This window comes from Herpailurus yagouaroundi, unplaced genomic scaffold (assembly GCF_014898765.1).
Source record: "Herpailurus yagouaroundi ecotype Mexico unplaced genomic scaffold, PumYag 77, whole genome shotgun sequence".
Lineage (NCBI taxonomy): Eukaryota > Metazoa > Chordata > Mammalia > Carnivora > Felidae > Herpailurus > Herpailurus yagouaroundi.
The window spans coordinates 35506009-35532001 of record NW_024412388.1 but is presented as its reverse complement, the minus strand read 5'-3'; the positions used below and the strand labels follow the sequence as shown (position 1 = coordinate 35532001).

General features: G+C 39.2%; 1 protein-coding gene across 3 annotated transcripts in view; it reads left to right on the top strand.

The window, feature by feature from the left end:
- The window catches only part of EIF2B3 (eukaryotic translation initiation factor 2B subunit gamma), a 124436-nt gene that overhangs the window by 48226 nt on the left and 50217 nt on the right, over positions 1-25993 (top strand). For all 3 annotated transcript variants that reach the window (XM_040470022.1, XM_040470021.1, XM_040470023.1), the window contains exon 5: positions 3015-3126. In XM_040470022.1, coding sequence (XP_040325956.1) covers positions 3015-3126 — 112 coding nt within the window. The remainder of the gene's footprint in view (positions 1-3014; positions 3127-25993) is intronic.

The window sequence follows — 25993 nt, the reverse complement described above, 5'->3', positions numbered from 1 at the left end:
GTTTATTTATTAGTTGAATGAATGAATGGATAAGTAAATGACAATAGAGGAGACAGAAGTGTCAGATAAATAAAAATCAACTAGAAAAAAAATATGACTAGTTGACAGAATTTTTTTAATGGTAATTCATAGTTTCTTTCTTAATCTGCTTGCTTAATCTTATTTTTGTAGCCTTCTCAGGATGGATGTTTTGATGTTATCTTCTCTGCTCCCAAAGTAGAATTTACTTTGTTAAAGCAGAACATAAACAAGTTCCTATAATTTGTAGTGTATTCTGAGGTCCTGGTTACTATGGTAGCTTCAAGGAAGCAAATATAAGGAGGGGCCCCTGAGGGTGAAGAATGTGAGTAAAGAGCAACATAGCTGAAACATGGACTTGAAAATCACTGCTCCCAAGACATTCAATAATTTGAGGTTTTGTAGGCTGAAGGACTTGGATAGAGTAAGCACTCCAAATATATCCAAAAATAACATTTCTGTGTTTCTTTTTAAAATATTGGCTCACAATCAGACTGCTGCAAACCTTTATATTCTCAAGTTTCCATGTAATGGATGAACTGATATATGTCATATCTGCTGTGTGGCATTTGAAATTCTCTGCAAAATTTGCTTCAATTGAAATTCCGTGTAAAACTTACCCTCAAATTGGCACTATTTGCCCTTCCTTCTTTGGAGTTCACTAATCTTGGTCATTGAGAAAAATAACATATAACTTTTTTTTTTTAGTTTATTTATTTATTTAAGTAATCTCTACACCCAACATGGGGCTCAAATTTACAACCCTGAGATCAAGAGTTACATGCTCTTCCAACTGAGCCAGCCAGGCACCCCAACGTAAGATTTTTTTTTTTTTAATTTTTTTTAACATTTATTTTTTGAGAGACTGAGAGGGACAGTGTGAGCAGGGGAGGGGCAGAGAGAGAGAGGGAGACACAGAATCTGAAGCAGGCTCCAGGCTCCGAGCTGTTAGCACAGAGCCTGATGTGGGGCTTGAACCCACAAACTCTGAGATCATGACCTGAGCCGAAGTTGGGCGCTTAACCAACTGAGCCACCCAAGCACCCCCCAGCATATGATTTTTTTATGATAGTTTCTCCCTATTTAGATTCAGACACTGCATGTGATAAGATGACCAGAAACCATCTCAAGGAATGAATGCTTTCAAGCACCTGAGCTAAAACACATTATACACTTGTAATACATTTGGTTCTAGGTATATAGGCAACTGCAGCCAACAGTGAATCACGTTCAGTTATTTGGTAGCTGTTGTCTGTCAGTAGGAGACAGACAAATTCACCTTTAGAAATACTATTTTTCGGGGCGCCTGGGTGGCTCAGTCAGTTAAGCATCCAACTTTGGCTCAGGTCATGATCTCGCAGTTTGTGAGTTTGAGCCCCATGTCGGGTTCTGTGCTGACAGCTCAGAACCTGGAGTCTGCTTTGGATTCTGTGTCTCCTTCTCTCTCTGCCCCTCCCTCACTTGTGCTCCGTCTCTCTCCATCAAAAATAAATAAAATTTTTTTTAAAATTTAAAAAAAAAGGAAAAAGTTTTTCTAGAGCTCAACTTTTTTCTTCTTTCAAGAAGGTATTAAATCATTGCTTTATTATTGTGAGGATCAAATGAGAGCATGCATTTTGTTTAATTTTTTTAACAAAACATTTTATTTAATGTTTGATTTAATAGCACTATTATAAGAACTTTACAAATCTTAACTGATATAGTGCTCATAACAAGCCTGTGAGGTAGGCACTATTATGATACCCATTTTGCAGATGAAGCTGAAGAATAGAGAAGTTTAGTATCTTGTTTAGGACATACAGTTAGTAAGTGGGATTCATACCCAGGTAGTCAGGCCTCAGAGGCTCTCTTCTTAATCATTATGCTATGCTGCCTCTATGTGAAAATGCTTTTGTAAGCTATAGGTACTCCTCAGCTTCTCAGATGTTAGTAGGAGATTTTATTAAGTGCCTAACACTGTACTAGATGTTAAAGGAGATATAAAGGAATCATAAGCTTGCCTTTGAAGAATTTATAATCTGGTTGGCCGAAAGAAATCTAACACAGAAAACAGCAATAATATGACAGCCTGTAAAATCACTGTCTACCAAAGAACCCTCCACATCTAGTAAAAATGCACCTTATTTTCTTTGAATGCTGTCTCATACAGAATAAAATCTAATGCATAATAGGCATACAGTTAATGTTGATTGAATATACATGTCTGTAAATAATATTTTTCTCATTTCCACAGTGCACAGACCTAGGGTATTCTTTGCAGAGAAAGAATTCCTTGTTATACTTTCTGTGCCATGTAGTGAGTTTATGGTTTATCTACATAGTCCGCTTTTTATTATTAATTTTTATTTATTTTTGACAAAGAAAAATTACGTGTATTTAAAGTGTACAGTGGTGTTTTGATATATGTAGACATGATTGTGAAATGATTACCACAGTCAGACTAACATATCTTTACTCCTTAACTCTGTTTTTGAGGTAATTTCGCATTTACAGAATGATTACAAGACTAGTACAGAGAACTTATATATCCTTTACCCAAATTCCCCAAATGTTAACATTTGTTCTATCATTTTCTCCCTCTAATGATATATATTCAGTGTATGATATGTATACACAATGTAGTACATACACTATTACTGTTTTTCTGAGCTGTTTGAGAATAAGTTGCAGACATGATTCCCTTTGCTTTTAAATCAGTGTGTATCCTGCCCCCCACCTCTCTAACATTGCTACAGTACTTTAATCTATAGACCTTATTCAAACTTCACTAGTTAACCTAATAATACCCTTTAGAACAATACAAAAATATTTTGACTACCCATGTTTTAAACACTGTGATAAACACTGTGATATAACACAGTATTTAAAACATATATATATAACAATCCTGTATTTAGTTCCAAGAGAATTGTGAGCAGGTGCCCTGTCCCCCTGACTTAGTCATGCAGGCAGGGGCAAATGGCTTTGTTTGATTTTCTTTCTTTTGTATGATTCAGTGGAGCAGCGTGACTTCATTGGAGTGGACAGCACAGGAAAGAGGCTGCTCTTCATGGCTAATGAAGCAGACTTGGATGAAGAGCTGGTCATTAAGGGATCCATCCTGCAAAAGTAAGCCCTTGGGTTTTTCTTTCTGGCAATTCTCCTTGTCTTAAAACAAAATAAAACCACCCAGTGGATGGGAAAGAGGGAATGAAAACGAGATTATACTGTGTGAAATTGACAAAAGTATGTGACTATTTTCCCATGAGACAGGATGAAGGCTTTTCTTCCCCACATAAGCTTAGCTTTTCCCTGTGTTTTTTTCTTGCCAAGGTAGAGTCAAATCCTGCACAGCAGCTGTGGGGAGAACAGAGAACAGGACTGTCTTTCTAACAGTGTTATAGACCTTATTTTTCTTTTTTTTAATTGTGGTAAACACACATTTTAACCACTTTTAAGCATACGGTTTAGTAATGTTAAACATACTCACATTGTTATGAAACAGATCTCTAAAACTTTTTCATCTTGCAAATCTGAAGTTCCATATCCATTAAACAACAGCTCTTCTCTTTTTCCTGTCCCCCAGCTCCAGATAATCACCATTTGACTTTCTGTTCCTATGAACTTGACTACTTTAGATACCTCAGATAAGTGGAATTATATAGTACTTGTGTTTTGTCAACTGGCTTATTTCACTTAGTGTAATATCCCCAGGGTTCCTTCATGTTGTAAGCATGTGTCAGAATTTCCTTCTTTTTTAAGGCTATATAATATTCCATTGTGTGTATATGCCACATTTTTAAAATGTATTCATTTGTCCATGGGCATTTGGTTTGCTTCCACCTCTTGACTATTGTGAATAATGCTGCAGTGAACATGTGTGCACATATCCCTTTGACATCCTGCTTTGAATTCTTCTGGATATACACCCAGAAGTGGGATTGCTAGATTATATGACAGTTCTAGTTTTAATTTTTAGAGAAACCTCCATACTATTTTCCATAGTGGCTGTACCATTTTACAATTGCACAAAGGTTCCAATTTCTCTACATCCTCACCAACACTTGTTATTTTCTGTTTTTTGATAGTAGCCATCCTAATGGCTACAAATAAGCAAACCAGGGGCGCCTGGGTGGCGCAGTCGGTTAAGCGTCCGACTTCAGCCAGGTCACGATCTCGCGGTCCGTGAGTTCGAGCCCCGCGTCGGGCTCTGGGCTGATGGCTCAGAGCCTGGAGCCTGTTTCCGATTCTGTGTCTCCCTCTCTCTCTGCCCCTCGCCCGTTCATGCTCTGTCTCTCTCTGTCCCAAAAATAAATAAACGTTGAAAAAAAAAAAATTAAAAAAAAACAAATAAGCAAACCAGGCACATTTTCTTTAAATAGCATTTATTGAGTGCTTACCCAGCATGGACTTCTTCATCAGAAGCCACCATACTCAGAGCTTTACTGCCTCATACCAGTACATAGGAATGTTTAAAAACTGTTTGGAGCCTGGGTTGGACTTGTCTGTAGTTTTGCCATAGCCTGCTTGTCCCAGGTTGTAATTCTCTGTTATTCTTGACTAAACCCATTTTTGCTGTTAAAAAACAAAACAAAACAAACAAAAACATGTTTGGACCCTGGACAGAATGATTGTGAGAAGAGTAAATTGGGAAAGAAAAATGTCATTGATTTTGCTATCCAGGACAACAGAGGTAGGAAACATATTTCAAGCTATATATTTTAATGAAAATGAAATTAAATTCTAGCTTCAGCTAGCCCAGTTAACCCAATGTATTAGAGTTCTATATTAGAGCCTTTGTTGTCTTGTCTATAAAAATGTGTTTAATAATAATAGGGCTGCTATGGGGAATAAAACTGGCAGAAATTTCAACAGCGACAAAGTAGAATAATTAAATATAATAAAGTTTAAAAATTGAAGGTCAAGGAAAGAAACAAGATTCTGATGAAGAATAGAAAGGAATAAAGGTGGGTGCCAACTCCACCCTATCACTCCTCCCCAGAAGCCATACTGATGTATTAATGAAATCCTGCAAATTCCCACTAAAAGCTCCAAAGCTGGAAAGAACCAAACCAAACACATTTTATCTTCTTTTTTAAGTACTTTTATCTTCTTCTGACCGAGAAGTAGCAGGAACAACTACTTGCAAGTAAATGATGAAGCAGGGAAAATGAACAATGAGGCTGACTCTTTAACAGAAATGAAAGATCAAGCGTAAAAATGAATAAGTGAAGTAATATGAAGCTGGAGACTATCCCTCTTTAGGAATGGAATATAATCCTTAATTATGTGGACTGAAAGAAGAATCTTTAACAGAATCTCAGGAAAGAAAAATGTGTTTTTTTAAAGATTATTTTTACTTATTTTGAGACAGATATAAAGAACAAGGAGAGGAGGGGCAGAGAAAGAGAGCAGGAGACAGAATCCCAAGCAGACTCTGCACTACCAGCACAGAGCACAACATGGGGCTTAGACTCACGAACCATGAGATCGTGACCTGTGTCGAAGTCAAGAGTTGGACACTTTATCAACTGAACCACCCAGGCCCCCCAAGAAGAATGTTTTAACAAAGATTCTGTAGTACCTTAGCTCTGTTCCCTCTGCTCCTTCTATCCCTCTGGCTCCCATAATTCCCTGAAGCCATAGAAAAGTACACAGAATATAAAATAACCAGCACTACTGGGTATTTACCCAAAGAAACCAAAAATAGTAATTTGAAAAGATATGTGCATTCGTATGTTTATTACAGCATTATTTACAGTAGCCAAGATATGGAAGCAACCTGTCTCCATCAATACATTGATGGATGAATGAATAAAGAAGATGTGGTAATATATACAATGAAATATTACTCAGCCATAACAAAGAATGAGATCGTGCCATTTGCAATATGAGGATAGACCTAGAAGGTATTATGCTAAGTGAAATAAGTCAGAGAAAGGTAAATAACCATATATATGATTTCACTTATTTTTTTTTTTTTTAAATCAGAAATAGGGGCACCTGGCTGGCTCAGTTGTTGGAGCATACAACTCTTGATCCGGAGATTGTGAGTTTGAGCCCCATATTGAGTATAGAGATTACTTCAAAATAAAATATTTTGGGGGCGCCTGGGCGGCTCAGTCAGTTAAGTGTCCAACTTCAGCTCAGGTCATGATCTCATGGTTCATGAGTTCAAGCCCCACATCGGGCTCTCTGCTGTCAGCTCAGAGCCCGCTTCACATCCTCTGTCCCCCCTCTCTGCCCCTCCCCAACTCGCATGTGCTCTCTTTCTCTCTCTCTCTCTCTCTCTCTCTCTCTCTCTCTCTCTCTCAAAAATAAACATTAAAAAAATTCTTTAATAAAATCTTTTTTTTAAATATGAAAATTAAAATAAAAGCAGAAACAGGCCCATAAATAGAACAAACTGGTGGTTGCCACAGGGGAGGGAAGTAGGGGGTGAGTACAAAGAGGTGAAGGAGAGTAGGAGGTACTGGTTTCTAATTATGGGATGAATAAGTCACAGGAGTGAAAGGTTCGACATAGAGAATATAGCCAATGGTATTATAGTGTTGTATGGTGACAGATGGTAGCTACACTTGAGGTGAGCATTAACAGTATAGAGTTGTCAAATCACTGTATTGTACATATGAAACTAATGTAACGTTGTGTATCAACTATACTTCAGTAAAAAGAAAAAAAAAGAAAGGAAAAAAATAACCGCCACTCACGTGGTAGTTGGTCTCAGGTACAGGAGGATGAAAGATAAGAACTCACCCATATCATACCAAGACAAATAAATCAAGCATGAACAAGACCAAAAGAACTGGTATGTCAACTGGGCAAACATACAGCAAACAAAATAAAAGCAAGAAAAATGTTCTAAAAGAGACAAAAAAAAGTACCCTGACAACATAACTCATTGCATAGAATTTCTTACAACTGTAAAACAATTCATCAAAATGTGAATTTAATAAATAAAAGTTCAGTGATGAGATGGTAAAACAAAATGAGATAAAAGAGGATATTTTAGAACTAAGAAAATAAATTGAAGACAAAATAGCAAAGGACAGAACAGATACCATTGAAAATCAAATTATTGACATGAAAGAAAGGTTTGAGGTATTCAGTAATTTCAACAAAAATGATTAAAAATTATAGAGAATCTGATAGAAATAAAAGATAAAGATGACAATAAACTAATGTCTCTGAAATACAGAACTAAACATGGACCAAAAGATGTATTCAAAGATATGAGGACTTCTTGGTAAAGTAATTTTATTTGAGGATTTTAACATAAAATTAGAAGGGCTGATGACTTCTGAAGCCCCACTAAAACAGCAATACAGGGATTTTAGAGAGATGTAAATTCAGAAGACTAAAGAAGATGGAAAAGGAAAGAGCAACGTCAACAAGAAGCAGGAAAGCAGGACAATTTAACATACCTGAGAAAGCTGAGCTGCAAACTGATTTACCCTATGAAACTCTTTAAAGAGTCAAGATTCAACAGCACCAAATAGATCTACAAGTAAAGCTACAGGATTACTTGAAAATGTGTCCAAATTGTAGATCGATCCTCAGATTACCTCCTCCAAACCTCACAACCCTAGTAAGAGACTGGAAATTTATTCCCAGAAGAGGGTAAAATAGAAGATCTCTGGATTGGAGCACTAGGCATAAATGAGGATGGAGATATGTTGCAAAAAAAATGAGTAGGAAGTGTATGTCCTGAGGTCTTCAGCTTCTGTCTCCCACTTAGCTTCTAAATACTAACAGCCAGGCTTGCACCTGTCAAGCATGGGCATTAGAAGATTCTTCTCTATGGTAGCAGACTTTCCAAGAGGAGCCCTAAAAGATGCAGACATCAGGGAATTCCCGACAGAAAACCCACTTCTTGGATCATCCTACATTGAATTTCAAAGTTGACAAAGCCCACCATGTGTTCAGTGCTCACAATGAGATTTTTGTGTGTGTGCCACTCTTAAATTTAGACAAAAAGAAACAGGGATTATGATCTAGAGGCCAGAACAAATAAACAGGGAAAAAAGCACAATAAGTTAGCAGAAAAAAAGACCAACAGAAATCTTCAGAAATGGGGAGCCTTGGTGGCTCAGTCAGTTGAGCGTCTGACTCTTGATTTCTGCTCAGGTCATGATCCCAAGGTTGTGGGCATGGAGCCTACATGGGATTCTCTCTCTCCCATTGTTCCTCTCCCCCACTGGTGCTGCTCTCTTGCATGTGCGCTCTCTCTCTCTCTCTCTCTCTCTCTCTCTCTCTCTCTCTTTCATAAATATATAGAGAGATGGATAGAGAGAGAAAGAGAAAGAGGATGCCTGACTCAGTAGGTTAAGTGTCTGACTCTTGATTTCAGCTCATGTCATGATCTTGCAGTTCATGAGTTTGAGTCCTGCATCGGGCTCTGGGCTAACAGTACAGAGTCTGCTTGGGATTCTCCCTCTCTCTCTCTCTCTCTCTGCCCTTTCCCTGCTTGCACGCTCTCTTTCAAAATAAATAAATAAACTTTAAAAAATTAAAATAAACAAATTTTTTAGAGAGAAGAAAACTTCAAAAAAGATAACATTACTCAGAAAGATTTATTAATGTTCGACCATCCGAGTACCACTATTCTGGGAGCTAGGAATACAGCAGTGAACAAAACACACCAAAATCCTTGCCCTCACTGAGAGATAAGAATACTGTATTCATGCCCCCAGAAGCAGAATTCTGTATTAAAAAGTGAGCATTTAGTGGCACAAAAATAGAAACATAGATCAATGGAATAAAATAGCCCAGAAATAAGAACATGGTTTATATGGTCAATTAATCTATGACAGAGGAGGCAAGAATATACAATGGGCAAAAGACCGTCTCTTCAAAAACTGGTGCTAAGAAAACTGGACAGCTGCATACAAAAGAATGAAACTGGACCATGTGCTAACACCATACACAAAAATAAACTCAAAATGGATTAAAGACCTAAATGTGAAACCTGAAACCATAAAATTTCTGGAAGAGAACACAGGTAGTAATTTCTCTGACATTGGCCATAGCACCATTTTTCTATATCTGTCTTCTAAGGCAAGGGAAACAAAAGCAACAATAAACTATTGGGACTACATTAAAATAAAAAACGTTTGCACAACGAAGGAAACTATCAACAAAACAAAAAGGCAACCCACTGAATTGGAGAAGGTATTTGCAAACAATATCACATAAGAGGTTGATATCCAAAATATATAAAGAACTTATATGACTCAATACCCCCCAAAAAAAATCTGATTTGGGGTGCCTGGGTGGCTCAGTCAGTTAAGCCTCCAATTTCAGCTGAGGTCATGATCTCATGATTCATGTGTTCGAGCCCCAGATCGGGCTCTGTGCTGATAGCTTATAGACTAGAGCCTGCTTTAGATTCTGTGTCTCCCTCTCTGTCCCTCCCCCACTCGTGCGCGCGCGCTCTCTCTCTCTCTCTCTCTCTCTCTCTGAAAAATAAAATAACACATTTATTTACATAGATAGATAGATAGATAGAGGAAGAGGACCCGAATAGACATTTTTCCAAGGAAGACATACAGATAGCCAACAGACACATGAAAAGATGTTCAGCATCACCAGTGATCAGGAAAATACAAATCAAAACCACAGTGAGATACCACTTCATATCTGTGAGAATGGCTAAAATAAAAAAAAGACAAGAAACAAGTGTTGGTGAGGATGTGGAGAAAAAGGAACCCTCATCCATTATTGGTGGGGATGTAAATTGGTGTAGCCATTGTGGAAAACAGTACAGAAGTTCCTCAAAAAATTAAAAATATCATATGATCCAATAATTCCACCATTGAGTATTTATCCAAAGAAAATGAAAACACTAATTTGAAAAGATATATATACCCCTGTGTTTACTGCATCATTGTTTATAGTAGCCAAAATATAGAAGAAACCTAGGTGTCCATCGAGAGATCAATGGATAAAGAAATTCTGTACACACACACACACACACACACACACACACACACACACACACCATGGAATATTACACAGCTATAAAAAAGGCGAGATGTTGCCATTTGTGACATGAATGGACCTAGAGGGTATTATGCTAAGTGAAATAAGTCAGACTGAGAAAGACAAATACCATATGATTTCACTCACGTGTGGAATCAAAAAAACAACAAATGAATAAGTAAACAAAAAGCAGAATCAGACCTATAAATACAGAGAACAAACTGATGGTTGCCAGAGAGAAGAAAAGTGAGGGAATGGGCAAAATGGATGAAAGGGAGTGGGAGATACAGGCTTCCAGTTAATGGACTGAATAAGTCACAGGAATAATGGGCATGGCTTGGGGAATATAATCAATGATATTGTAATAGTGTTCTATTGTGACAGATGGTAGCCACACGCTTGTGATGAGAATAGCATATCATATAGAGATGTTGAATCACTATATTGTGCATATGAAACTAACATAACATTGTGGTCACCTATATTCAATATGATTTTTTCAAGGGGAACATTTAGAAGCACGTGGGTGGCTCAGTCGGTTAAGTGTCCAACTCTTGATTTCAGCTCAGGTTATGATCTCATATTTGTGAGTTCGAGCCCCACATCAGGCTCTGCGCTGACAGTGTGGAGCCTGCTTGGGATTTTCTCTCTCTGCCCTGCCCTCCCCTCAAAATAAATAAACTTAAAAAAAAAAAAAAAAGAATAAAGGGAGCATTTAGAGAACAAGATGAAAAACTCAATTTTGAAAAATGTTTCACAAAGTAGACTAAAACAACATATTGATGAAAAATAAAGAAATGCTAAGTAAATTAAAGGAGCAACTAAGAACATTTGAATATTTGGAGTTCCAGAAAGAGAAAACAGAAAATGAAGGGGAAAGATTTTATCAATGAAGTAATGTAAAAAACATTTCTCAGAATGAAAGGGGCTGGGTTTCTAGACTAAAAGGAAACAGTGTCCAGCAAAATGCATGAAAAGAAACATACCAAGATTGTCATTATGAAATGCTATAACACTGACATCACAGAAAAGATCCAGCAAGCTTCCAGACAGGAGGGGGGATGTCACATGTAAAGGAATTAAAACAGCTTTGAACTTTTAACAGCAGCACTAGAAACTAAAACAGAGGACGGCTTTCAAAATTCTTAAATCTGTATGTAGTCAAACTATCAATCAGGTGTGAGAGTAGAATAAGAATTTTACAGACATTTGCTTTCCATGTATCTGTTTTCAGAAAGCTGCTAGAGAATATATAACACCAAAACCCTGGCATAAACTAAGAAAAGAGAAAGACATAGGATATAGGAAAAAGAATCCCTAGGATGATGATAAAGGGAGATTCCAGGATAACATCTGAGCCCCCAGTGTAAATGGCAACCAGATCAGATTAGAATAGGTCAGAAAGCTTTGGGAGTAATTTCTTCAAGATGATCATATTTCATCTGATGAAAATGGCAGAAGAGTTGATGTGTCTCAACATTTTGAGATGATTTTGAGTACTTGGTGATTAGGTTGGGGTTGAATTATTGATAAATATGTGGAAAACCAAGAAATGAGAGACAATAATGCCAAGGCAAGCAAAAATATGCAAGAAAAACATTAATCATTAGTTACTGAATGTCTCAGCTGTAACTAATGTTTATATTTGCATAGTAATGTAATCACTAACTTGATCTAACCAAAATTATGATATAATTACTTTGGAATGATGAGAGGGAGGGTTAGCGTGTTGGAGACGAGGGAAGACAAGAGAGATAAACTTCCTTTTTAAGAGTTAATAGCTAATACCTAAAGCTGCAGTGGTAATAACTTAAACTTTGATTACTGAACTAACCAAAATTGTAAAATTATATTGGGAAGGTAAAAGGTACAGAAGTATGGCTGTATGTTGGTAGGGGCAGAGCTGGTGATGAAAGAAACCTAAATCCTCATCTTCCATACTGGGAAGTCAACAGATGATGTCTGAAATGGGAAATGGGACACCTGGGTGGCTCAGTTAGTTAAGCTTCTGACTTGGGCTCAGGTTAGGAACTCACAGTTCATGAGTTCGAGCCCCGCGTCAGGCTCTGTGCGGACAGCTCAGAGCCTGGAGCCTGCTGCAGATTCTTTGTCTCCCTCTCTCTGTGTTCCTCCTCCACTCACAGTCTGTCTGTCTGTCTGTCTCTCTCGCTCTCAAAAATAAAGATTAAAGGGGCGCCTGGGTGGCTCAGTCGGTTAAGCGTCCGACTTCGGCTCAGGTCATGATCTCACGGTCCATGAGTTCAAGCCCCGCATCGGGCTCTGTGCTGACGGCTCAGAGCCTGGAGCCTGTTTCAGATTCTGTGTCTCCCTCTCTCTCTGACCCTCCCCCGTTCATACTCTGTCTCTCTCTGTCTCAAAAATAAATAAACGTTAAAAAAAATTTTTTTTTTAATAGTAAAGATTAAAAAATGTTTTTAAGAAATCTCAATATTAAAATGTTATTAGAAACACAGATATAAATACTAAATGGATCCACTAAAAGAATTGAAAGTGGGTGCTTCTGGGGAATAGAAAATGGGGTAGGAGAAGGAATAGAGGACTGAAATTTTTCCTTGTAAGCCTTGAGAAACTGCTTACCTCTTTATGTTCATACATAATTTCAATTTTTTAATTAAAAACAAGATAAAATATAATAAAATTTCTTGAATCAAGTAAAAATTTACAAATCTTAATCTGCAAATTTAGGGTGCCTGTGTGGCTCAGTCAGTTAAGCATCTGACTCTTGATTTTGGCTCAGGTCATGATCTCATGGTTTCGTAAGTTTGAGCCCCACATTAGGCTCTGCATTGACTGCATGGAGTCTGCTTGGGATTCTCCCTCTCTCTCTCTGCCCCTCTCCCTGCTTGTGCTGTCTATGTCTCTCTCAAAAAAAAAAAAAAAAAAAAAAAGAATCTGCAAATTTTAAGAGTGTAGTGTGTTCTAAGAAAATTTGGCCAGATGTATCCTAGTAAACCTGTTAAACTTTAGGGATAAAGAAAAAATTCTTCAAGCATCAAAGACAAAAAGCTTATCACTTACATGAGAGAAAAATTAAGCTTACTTCCAAGTTCATCACAACATTAAATACCAGAGGAACCATATGTGCAGAGTTCTCAGGGAAAGAAAGTGGAACTTGAGAATATTATAAACAATAAAGATATCTTTTATATTTAAAAGCAATAGGAAGACATTCTCAACCATGAAAGGACTTATAGATATGGCACCTATGGGCCCTTCTTGGGGGATAAAAAAAGTTCTTGACAACCAGCTGCCATGTCATAAGGGCATTCAGGCAGGCTATGGAGAAGTCCATGTCATGAGGAACTAAGGTCTGCCAGCAACCACGTTAGTGATCTTGGAAGAGATACTCTGAGACTTGTCAACAGCCATGTCGAAAGCAGATTCTCCTCCAGTCAGCCTCGAGATGACTGCAGCTCTTGGCCAGCAGTTTGACTGCAACCTCATGAGAGAACCTGAGTCAGAACCACTAACCCACTCCTGGATTCCAAAAACTGTGAGATAATAGTTTGTTTTTTTAAGCCTCTGAGCTTGAAGTAATTTGTTATATAACATAGATGACCAATAAAATTCTAAATCTCTAGGCTTTGTTTTTAAGAAATAATGAAGTTGAAAGACATCTCAAAGGGGGGAAATGTGCTTATATGGCACAGTTCCTTTCCTTTCAGCCTCAGTTTGCTCCCCACATATCCTGGAAGTAGGGAAAGTCATGTGGCTATGTATATGGTATGTATCCTGTCTTAGCTGAATGCCTTTGCTAAGATCTTGGACAAATCATCAGCTCAATCCAAAACATCAAGGAAATGGACAGTCATCCTATGGTCTTACTAAACTTCAAGGGTTTTTGTTGTTTAAACATTGGCAACAAATAGCCTCATAATTTTTCTTTTTTGTGCTTCCAGGGAGAGAGGCCTAGGTTAGAATGGATTCTTAAGAAAAGAAACCACCTCTTGACCCACAGTGTTCATTGTTACAGTGCCATATGATAGACATACAGGTAAAATGCCTAGGTCCCCCTTCAAGGAAGGACTTGCTGCTCATCTATAGGAAGTGTAATTAGCAGACAGCCTCTAATCATCACAGACTTCAGGATCTACCTCATCTGTAAAGAGCCACATTGAGGTCATACCCTTGCTGGGGCAGCAAGAGTAAATGAGGGATGGATATAAAGGCCTGGTCACTCTGACAGGAAGTACTTCACAACTCCCTGCTGTGTTGGCTGAGGCTTTGTACAACCTGCATCTTGGTTCAGTTTTTCCTCTGCCCAGTCTTGCTTCCTCCTCTTCCCTTCATGGGTATTGATCCCTAATAAGCATCTTGCACCCCAAATACTGTCTCATCTCACTTCTTAAGAATTCAGCCTTGAACACAGAATAATCGTTTTCCCCATGGTTTGCTACTGCCTGATAAAGCAAACTTTCTCACCCTCGGGGTGATCCTTTTTGCAGTTGTAGAATTAAACTGCCTGGATGATTAAATTGTTTTCTTTCTCAGGAAGCAAGCCCTATGCATTGATGTGTGCATGTATAAAAACTATGATGCAGGGTACCTGGGTGGCTCAGTCAGTTAAGTGTCTGACTTCTGCTCAGGTCATGATCTCGCGGCTTGTGGGTTCAAGCCCTGCATCGGGCTCTGCACTGGTGGTGTGGAGCCTACTTGGGATTCTCTCTCTCTCCCTCTCTCAGTGCCTTCCTGACTTGTGCACGTGTGTGTGCTCGCTTTCTAAACAAACAAACAAACAAACTTTTAAAAGAAAATAAAAACTATGTTGAATGTTAACTAATAACATGTATGCCTCTTAAAACTCCTGACTGAGCATGTACCAAAAAATATATGCCCATTCAATCAGAGTTTTTCCAGCTTCACTGCTGTAAGCATTGATTTCTTGTCTACCCTTTTCATAAGACCAATAGTTCTTAACTGTGGGGAGTATTTTTTAAATGCTGATGGCTGAGCCCCACTGCTAGTGATTCTTCTTTAATTGGTCTGGCATAGAACGGGCATTTTTAAAAAGCTTGTTGTTTGATTGTAATGTAATGCTGAAAACCTATTCCTGTTCGGCTTACTAGTTTGTGGCCTAATAGTATTGCTCTTTTCTCTATAAATATTTGATAAAGAGATAATCATTTGGTCTGTCAGAGTCTAAAGGAATTTTCCAGCACCCCAGGAGTAAGTGGAAGCATAATGAAAGTAGACCAAACACTAGAAATTGCTGCTTGGAGCTCTGATTCTCATTTTTCAGGGGCTGCAGGCCATGTCCATATCACAAGGAGAGGGCCCCAGCTAGTGTAGGCAGCATCTGTCTAACATTGTAGACATAAAAAAAAACAAACAAACCAAAACAAAAAAAAGCATTGTAGACCTGTTTACAGAGGCAAATATACCCTAGAGTATTCAAATGGCAGCCCGCTAGATTTGTGGTGTTGCAGTCAGACCCAATGATATGGCTGGCATTTGACCCTCTGGGCCAAGTGATTCTGGAGAATTAAATGACATATTAGGGGCACCAGGCTGGCTCAGTCAGTAGAGCATGCAACTCTTGATCTTGAGATGTTGGTTCAAGCTCAATGTTAGGGTATAGAGATTACTTAAAAATAAAATCTTAAATAAATAGCACATCAGTTAAAAAGTACTTCGTCGGGGCGCCTGGGTGGCTCAGTCGGTTAAGCGTCCGACTTCGGCTCAGGTCATGATCTCACAGTTCGTGAGTTCGAGCCCCGCATTGGGCTCTGTGCTGACAACTCAGAGCCTGGAGCCTGCTTCACATTCTGTGTCTCCCTCTCTCTCTGCCCTTTCCCTGCTCATGCTGTGTCTCTCTCTGTCTCAAAAATAAATAAATAAACATTAAAAAAAATTAAATTAAAAAAAAGTACTTCATCAACTATTTGTCTCCTTCTCATAAAGACCCTTGTAATTACATTGGACCCACCAGGATAATATAGGATAACCTACCCATCTCAAGAACCTTAATTGCACCTGCAGAGTCCCTTTTGCCATGCAAGGTAATACTTTCACAGGTTTCAAAGTGGAGATCTTTGAGGGCCCATTATCCTATCACAGTCTTCTTAGTTTTTTAACATGGTTTTCAAGAGCTATATAATTATCTGTCATATGAATATATACCATCACTTATCTAACCATATCCAGTGTTGGGCATTGAGGTTGTTTCTAATTACTTGGCTCTTGACTTTTTTATTTTATTTATTTTTTAGTGTTTATTTTTGAGACAGAGAGACAGAGAATGAGTGGGGGAGGGGCAGAGAGAGAAGGAGACACAGAATCTGTAGCAGGTTCCAGGCTCTGAGGTGTCAGCACAGAGTCTGACATGGGGCTCGAACTCACAAACTGTGAGATCATGACCTGAGCCGAAGTCGGATGCTTAACCGACTGAGCCACCCAGGCACTCCACTTGATTTTTTTTTTTTAAATTTCATTTCATTGAGGCATCATTTAATATGCAGTAAAATTTACTCTTTGTAGTATACAGTTTTGTGTATTTGAGAAAAATAGGTGCAAATACCTTATGTGTCTGTGATTCCTGGGATGATATCCTCTTATGCTAGCTCACATTCAACCTGTAGAAATTTATTGAGAATTTAGCTAAATCCTTCTTACCCACTTACATGGCAGCCCTATAACTTTTATGCTGTACTATAGGTGAGCTGACATTGATGTTTCCTCTCTCCTTGGAGGCTTTTGTCTTTCCTTAGAGTTCTGGCTGCTTAGAGTTCTGCCTGTGATGAGTTCAAGAAAAGTTACAATTTTGTGGATTATTCAATTTTTTCTTGCTAGGATGAGAGCAACTCTCTTTCCAGCTCTATAAATCTTAGATGGAAGATGGAAGTCCTACATTTGATTTTTCCTTTTAAAAATTTATTTTTTTTTTAATTTTTATTGAATAAATTTGACATGTAACATATAAGCTAAGGTGTGATTTTTCTTTTTTAAGATATAACAGCTTTGGCCTGCCTAGGTGACTCAGTTGGTTACGCATCCGACTTTAGCTCAGGCCATGATCTCACAGTTCATGAGTTCGAGCCCTGCACCAGGCTCTCTGCTGTCAGCACAGAGCCTGCTTCAGATTCTGTCTCCCTCTCTTTCTGCCCCTCCCCCACTCTCAAAAAAAAAACATTAAAAAAAATACATAAATAAAAAATAAAATACAACAGTTTTTTTGAGCTATAAATATGCAACATACAATTCACCAATTTAAAGTGAATAATTCAGTGGTTTTTAATATAGTCACAGAGTTGTACAACCATCACCACAATCAATTTTTACAGCATTTTTACTACCCCAGTAGGAAACCCAATACCCATTAAGTGATTCCCTATTTTTCTCTAATCCTCCCCTCCCACCCTAGACAACCAAAACTAATCTACTTTATATCTCTATGTATTTGCCTGTTCTGGACATTTCACATAAATATAATCATATCTTATGTGGCCTTTTACGGCTGGCTTCTTACACTTAGCATAGTGTTTCCAGGGTTTACTTGTCTTGTAGCTTATGTCAGTACTTCATTCCTTTTTATTATTGACCAGTATTCTGTTGTATGGATATATATCACATTTTAGATATCCATTATTTATCAATTGATATTGGCACTTGATTTTAAATCATCTGTTTTTTTCCCACCAAAGAATTATTTTCATTTCATTATTCAGCATTTTGAAGGATTCCCCCCCCAAAAAAACATAAAACCTACTTGTTTCCTCAAACAACTATTATGCATATTAGAGATGTATGACCAACACTATAAAAAAGAAAAAAGTAGGCACCCACCATTCACTTGTTGGATTGACTTAGAAAAAACCGTATAGGCTCTTAGGCTTTTTAAAAATTACAGTTCTCGGGGCACCTGGGTGACTCAGTTGAGCATCCAACTTTGGCTCAGGTCATGATCTCACAGTTCATGAGTTCAAGCCCCACATTGGGAATGCTGCTGTCAGCACAAAGCCCACTTTGGATCCTCTGTCCCCCTCTCTCTGCCCCTCCCCAGCTCGCTCTCTCTGTCTCTCTCAAAAATAAACATATTTTTAAAAAATTATAGTTCTCAGAAGTGAGAAAATTTGTTACCAAATTTGAATAGATGGTTGATTTAGGAGGTGGTGATAAGTCAGTGGCATCATTTAATTTCACATTGTCTTACAGTGTTGTTGCTTAAGTTTGGGGCTGCAGGCAAGCTCTAATTTATCAAGAGAGGTATTCATAAATTAAAATCGGATTTATTTTCTTGATACACTCTGACAAGGATATTGAGTTCTAGATATATCTGATGTCAGAGGACTTGTGGAGTCAACTGCCATTTTGTATCAAAAGAACATTCCCTGTCTTCTTGTGGTTAATCTGAGTACTATCAAAATAAAGCTCTTCCCCAAGTATGAAGTCAAGAAGTCTAAGGGAGGCTAGAGTTCTCTCCTTTCACTGTTGGTCATGGCCATCAGAGAGAGCCTGCTTTTCTTTCCTAGGACATCGGGAAAGAAGATGGTGGTAGTGGTGGTGGTGATAATGATGATAATAGCTGCTGTCATTTTTCAGATTTTATGTCAGGCATTGTGTTAAAGGCTTTATGTAATCTTTACAATAACCCCATGAAGTGGATGTTATTATATTGCCATTTTACAGATGAGGAAATTGAATGAAGATTTAGTTAGAAATAAGAAATTCCAGGGGCTCCTGGGTGGTTCAGTCAGTTAAGTGTCTGACTCTTGGTTCCGCCTCAGGTCATGATCTCACAGTTCATAGGTTCCAGCCCCACATTGGGCTCTGCACTGATAGCACAGAGTCTCCATAGGATCCCTCTCTCTCCCTCTCTCTGCAACTCCCCTGCTTGCTTGTTCTCTCTCTCCCTCTCTCTCTCTCTCTCTCTCTCTAAATATAAGAAATAAACATTTTAAAAAAGAAAGAAATCCCAATAAATATTTCTTAATTGAATGAATGGGAAATCACCCAGTGACCAACTGTAATTTAAGTTTCTGTAATCAAGGGCTTTGGTATTTTCTGATGAATGTTGAGGTATAAAACAAGGATTGGCAGACTTTTTCTGTAAAGGGCAAATAGTAAATATTTTAGACTTTGCAGACCATATGGTGTTGCGTTTATTCAACTCTGCTGTTTTAGCACAAAGCATCCTAAGATATAACAAATAAGCATGGCGGTGTTCCAATAAAACTTTATCTACAAAAACAAACATCAGGGCCATCCAACTGGCAGGCTGTAGTTTGCCAGCCCCACTGGAACTCTTTTTTTTCTCTACAGAGTAGCTATGATGGTACCTTGTAACACAGCTTGTTTCTTAGGATATAGCTGACTGAATTTGGAATTCTTTATATAAAAAAGAAGGGTTTTGTTATGAATTTTTTTGAGTCCATGTATCAAAATGAAATTTTAGGAAACGGGGGTTCCTTGTATCTTAGAAAAGTTCACCATAGGGGCGCCTGGGTGGCGCAGTCGGTTAAGCGTCCGACTTTAGCCAGGTCACGATCTCGCGGTCCGTGAGTTCGAGCCCCGCGTCGGGCTCTGGGCTGATGGCTCAGAGCCTGGAGCCTGTTTCCGATTCTGTGTCTCCCTCCCTCTCTGCCCCTCCCCCGTTCATGCTCTGTCTCTCTCTGTCCCAAAAATAAATTAAAAAAAACGTTGAAAAAGAAGAAGAAAAAAAAAAAGTTCACCATAAGATACAATTAAGTAATATCTTTTAATGCTCTGAAAATATGAACTTATTTGTAAGATCCTATCATAGACTGTAGCAGCTAGAATGTCATTTAGTCCAGTCACCTGTATTTCAGATAATGATGCTAAAAGCCAGAGGAAGAAGGATTTGTTCCATATCATTTATCTAATTAGGGACAGAGCTGGACCTTCTCCATTTACTCATCCTTTCTATTTTTCAGGAACACATTGTTCAACTGACAAATGTTTATGAAGTTTCCTTCTCTGGTCAAACCACTATTTTGGTATTTAAGGGTATCCCTGAGGCAGGAGACCATCTGAAAGAATTTATTTGCCTCAGTGGAAGATAAGACTATGCATATAAAAGGCTAACAAACAGTAGCAAACAGTATCAGATACTGAACAATTATGGCCAACAGTGTTCTAAGAATTTAGAGAAGGTAGCAGTCTCTAAGGACTGAGGTGGTCAGGACAATGTAAGAGAATAATTTGGCCTTGAAGGATGGATACAGATCAGGTATGGAAAAGGACATAAGAAGCTGGATCCTGCGTACAAAGAAGGCTGTGAACAAATACTTGGAGACAGGGTATGCAAGATTTGTTTAGGGACAGTTTGGCCCAAATTGAGGGTCCCTGTTGGAGAATATTAGGAGATAAGGCTGGAAAGTTAAGTTGGTACAATAACAGAGGGCCTTGAATACTGGGGAATTATTAAAGATTTTTTGAGAAGGGAAAGATAACATGACAGCAGTATGCAGGAGAGATTTAAGGTAAAAGACCTAGAAAGTTAAGCAGTGTTGCACTGCTAAATTCACAAGACTCCAAAGAATAAAGGGATTGTTTCCTTTGGAATGCAGAAAGATCAATTGTGATTATCTATTATGTAAAACAAAGGACCTAGCTCATTTATGCATCCATCAAGTACTGATATTTATGCTTTCCTGTATATTAGAGTTGGCAAGCTTAGACATTAAATTCTTAGCAGCTAGTCATACGTTTCTTAATTACAACTAAAGGGTGGAGACTGTCTCCTGCTTTCTCTTTAACCTCCCTGGGAACTAGCTGATGGCTCCATATGGGGGACTGTTAGTAAATGCCTCGTCCTAGTGGTCTCTGCCAAAGAGAGCAAGGTTTGGGCATGATGGGAGCAAAGAAGAAGGAAATAGCCAGAGGTAAGGTGAAAATGAAAGCAGATGGTGATGTATTTTTCCCTCACAGCTGCTGAGTTTGGGACCTTGGGTCAGCACTGGTGTCATTAACACCATTAACACCAGTTTCTTAGAACTAGATTATATTTTTGGTTGTTGACAGATTTTTTTCCCCCTCCATTCTTCTAACTTGTAATTACACTCCAATGATTAAGGATCTTTGGTTTATAGTTGTAATAGGGCAGCTGGCTGGATAAATGAGCAGTAAAAATGTTCTTGCCCCCATTCCTATGACTCTCAGGGGTATTGTGCTCCTCCTGGCCTCAGTGAGATGGTGGGTAAAAACTAATTAAATTCAGATTTTCAAGCACTTTTGAATATGAGAATATGATACTTCCTATCTTTTTTTTTTAACTGAATTTCCAAAGATTGGGGCTAGGTCCTATTGGACAAACACCAAAGTTATCTTGGAAAAGGACTTTGTTTATATAGGAGAGCCGGAAACCTCTTGTTTTAAAGTTTTCTAACTTTTCATACTGCTTGTAGGAGAAAGAGATGATGATAGAATGTACATCTCCTTTGTTTTCTCCCTTTCTGAGAAAAGATGAAGTGTTTCCTTGATTGCAAAGAGAGTGTTCTGTTTTGAGGACCTCAGGCATGTTTGGTCCTAGAAAGGGAAATAGTATAAGACATTTGCTGGAGTAGGAGTCCTGCTATCCCTATAGGCAGGTACAGAGGCAGTCTCCCCAGCAAGCTGTTCCATCACCAGACAGTACTAACTTCGCTCCAGTGGGCCCAGATTCTACAACCTCAGTAGATTTGAAGAAAGCACAACACCTTTCCTACATGTCAAACTGATGCATTAGTGATACAGAGGCATTACATGTGGTGGAAAAGAATGTTGCTGGTAGAAAGAGCATGTACTCGAAATTAAAGTCCAGAGATTTTGGAATTTAGTTTTGAGACAAACCAGCTATATGACCTTGAGCAAATCACTTTATTTCTCTAAACCTCAGTTTCCCTGAATGAAACTGGCTTAGTTGTCCTTTAAAGACACTACCACTGCGCCCCTCCCCCTAAAATTCCTGTTTTACTTCTAAACGACATGTGTTTTTAATAATTCATACGTAAAAGGTGTTTGTGCCAAATATTTAATAAGAAAATCATGTAGCTTTTCTCCAATGTTATGTTGTTTTCTTTTGAGTACTAGTGAAGGTTTTTCACTGTAAGTGTAATGATAATATTAAAACAAACTTCTAAAGGATTTCTTTTAAAATGGGATAAAATGTTTGCACATTCCTCTTGTTTAAGTTTAGACATTTATATCTGATAAGACAAGGACTTAAATCAAAACCTCAAAGATCATGCTTGGCCAAATCTGTGTTTCTGGGACTCCAGATGATGAGAAATAGGTTTATGCCCTTGATTGTTTTCCCAAAGATATGCAAAGTCTTGAAGTACTGTTTATCTAAATTAGTATCCCCAGTGCTACTAACCAACTATACTTCCTAAAGTATTTCTCTAATTTGCAGTATTTTGTGGGAAGGGTTGAGAGGGACTTGTGGACATCAGAATCAACAAACTTTCCCAAGGTATCTTGTCCAGCCTAGGCACTGAGACTTTTTTTTCTTACTCCTCTGTACTTTTAATTCTCACTTGTATAAAGTGATGTAGATAGGTTATTTGTAAAGAAACTCTCATGTTGGTATTCTTAAGCCTTTTCTTTTGGACTGGCTATAGACTTCAGAGAAAAATCTTCCAATCTCCTTTCGATGTGGGTAAAAGCTGTGCTACCAATTCCTGATCATTTCTGGGCTTCTGCAGTCCAAATAGGTTGCTCCTTAGCTTTCCTTATGCCTGATCTAGGATTCAGCTTTCTTAAATGTGCTAAATCTGCTACCACCATCCTGCTTTCCAGCTTCCAAAATTTTTTTTAATGTCCTCCCTTCTCCTAATCTTTGTCCTTGGAGTTTATACCCTTTAGAAAAACGATGAGGATAACAACAAAAACCCTTCCCTATCACTTTAATGAGCTTTCAAAAGGAATAGGGCTTAATACCTGTTTTTAATCTGCTGTCTTTACCTAGAAGCCTGTTTCCTTCATTTTAGTCACTCAATTCCCTCCCTCTTTCTCTTTTTCTTCTTTCTCTTGATTTCTTTCTTCAGTCTAGACCCTGTGGTCTGTTACTTCAGGCATTTCCCTCCGTATCCTCACTCATTGTCCTTTTCCTTTTTCTGCCCTCATAAACCCTCTAATATCTATTTTGTCTGCTCCTACATCCTTTTTATTAGTCTTCAGGAAAAATATTATGCAGTGTTGTAAATTGGCACCACTATAAGTTCATGGTTCCAATTGTAGCTGAACCCTTAGAACCACTCTGCAGCCTTACACTTCTCCTGGACCACCTTTCCACTTCTCTCAGCAGTAATTCTCAACCATCACCACCTCCCTTAGAAAATTACTTGGCCTATTCCTTCTTAGCTCTTAGCTAAGGCTAAGCGAGAAAATCGGGCTAACAGATACTGATTTGCCCAGCATACTACCCATACCCATAATTTATCTTTACTCAGACCCACCTTCAGTTCCTTTTCTCTAGCCTTAGAGGAAGAAGTTTCCTTCCTCCTGTTTAAGACTGATCCCTTCACTTATACCTTTTGCCCCATTTTCCTGTTTCCCTTGGAACCTTACTCTATGAGTTTTTCCAGCACTCTCCCAAATTTTCAACTTTGCTTTCTACTACTTTCCCCTACACCTATAAATACATTGCTTGTGGGGTGCCTGTGTGGCTCAGTTGGTGGAGTGTCCAGCTCTTGATTTGGGCTCAGGTCATGATCTCACAGTCCATGCTGAACATAGATTCTGCTTAAGGTTCTCTCTCTCTCTGCCCCTCTCCCTCGCTCGCACTCTCTCTCTCAAATAAAAAGTAAAAAAAAAAAGAAGAAGAAGAAGAAGAAAAGAGCACATTGCTTGTAAGATAAGGCACAAATTCCTAATGGCCCTCAGTCATCTAACCATACGTATTCCTTTCAGCCTAATCTCACCATTCCCCTCACTACAAGCCATACTCAACACTCTACCCTATAAACGATGGAGAGTTGCTTATAGTTCACTGACTTCTGCATTCTTTTTCATGCCTCTCTCCTTTTGTGGTCACCATTCCTAGTACTCCTTCAGCCAGTTACCCTTCTCTACCTGGCTTGTTTTATTTATTTATTTATTTATTTATTTTTTTGACATCCAAACACACCATGGCTTTATTATTTCAACAAACTCCAAAAGCACATTTCCTGGACCTGCACTAGAGGCAGGCGCCCAGAAGCAGCGAGGAAGGGATGCTCCTTCTTCCAGCGCAGGTGGGGACGCCTCCTCTATGATGGGGAGAGCATACGGGAAGTTTAGGATGACAATAGGGAGGCAGAGGACAGCGATGGTTATGGTGCAGGCGGTGCGAGAGGTATAGGCAAGTCCGCGAGGCCGCGAAGGCTCATTTGAGGTGATAGAGGGCCTTGCCCTGCATACGATGCTGGATTTCGCCCGTCAGAACATGAGCTGCAGGGCCTTGTGGATGGCGTGCTGCGTGTATTTCTGCTTGGTGAAGTCCTGGATGATGATGCTGTGCTCTGACTCCCGGGAGCCGATGGTGAAGCAGCACTTGAGAAGCTTCTCAGTGCGACTCAGCATCTCCTGGTCCTCCTGGCTGGTAAAGCCCTCCACCCCTGACAGAGTGCTGGAGAAGGCAGCATCCAGCATGGACACCTGGGAGAGCCACAGAGCCTTCTCCACGCTGGCCTCTGTGACAAAGGGCTGCAGCTTCATCTTGCTAAGGACCTCGGGGATATGCGCGATGGCCTTAGCTGCCACATGGTGATGGGCACAGAGCCCGACGCAGGGCTCGAACTCACGAACTGCAAGATCATGGCCTGAGCCGAAGTTGGACGCTTAAACAACTGAGCCACTCAGGTGCCCCGTGTTATTGTAGCTTCATCTTGTGCCTCTCCCCACCTTGGTTTCTGTGCTTTATCAGTGCTGGGCAATGTTAGTTCCTCACACTCACCAGTCTGCCTCAAGGTCTTGACACCTGCTGTTTTCTCTGCCAGAGTGCCTGTTTTTCCACCCCTTTCTCCTGGTTAACTCCTGCTCTTCTTTCAAGTCTAAGCCTAAAGGGAAGTTTCCATCGCCTTCCAACCTGGGCAAGGTCCCTCACTATATGCTTCCATAGCATTCTTTGCTTGCCATTCAGTTATTGCACTTATAATAATTCATTTCCATCAAACTGTACACTTCATGCAACTTTCACGTCCGTTTTCTTCACTGCTGTGTCCCAAATATTTGGCACGTAGTAGGTATTCAATGAATGTAAGCTAGAGACTGTTGCCTGGAAGAGCGAATTGGTTACTTTTAACATGGACTAAAATAATTTATTTTGTTTTTCTGTCAGTACAATGAGGAGCAGCACTTAGAACTCTCTGGGTCCCTGGGTGGCTTAGTTGGTTAAGTGTCTGACTTTGACTCAGGTCATGATCTCAAGCCCCGTGTCGGGCTCTGTGCTGACGATGCAGAGCCTGGAACCTGCTTCGGATTCCGTGTCTCCTTCTTTGCCCCTTCTCTCTCACTCTCTCTCTCTCTCTCTCTCTCAATCTCTCTCTCTCAAATATAAATAAACATTAAAAGTTTAAAACAAAACAAAACAAAAGAACTCTTCCAACCCTGGAAGTCTCTGATGCACTTGAGTCCAGGGCTTTCACTTCAGTACAACTGCTTTCCTTGGATGGAGCCTGAGCACCAAGAGTGCCGTAGCCCACTCTGCTGCACAGGCAGACCTTTGGTTTGGAACTCCATGTGCACACCTGATGATCATCAGTCTGTCATTCCTGCCACTTACAGTGCCACCAAGATCTGGCATTTGGGGTGGTGTGGCAAGTGCGTGCCTTCCTATTAAATAGCTACCAGGTAACTATGCAACTGAATTCTTGCCCCAAAATCTGTCTCATTAGAATTATTGATAGAATTATAGATAGTTACTTCTAAGCAACCTTGGTCTCTAGTTTCTTTTAAACTCTAATGATTATGTGTGCAGCTGTGGTGGAGCAGCCCCCAGGTCTGTGCCCACTGTCTCCCCCTGCCCCGCTTTCTTCCTGCACTTCCCACTCCTTCCTCCACCCTCCCAGTGCTGCCT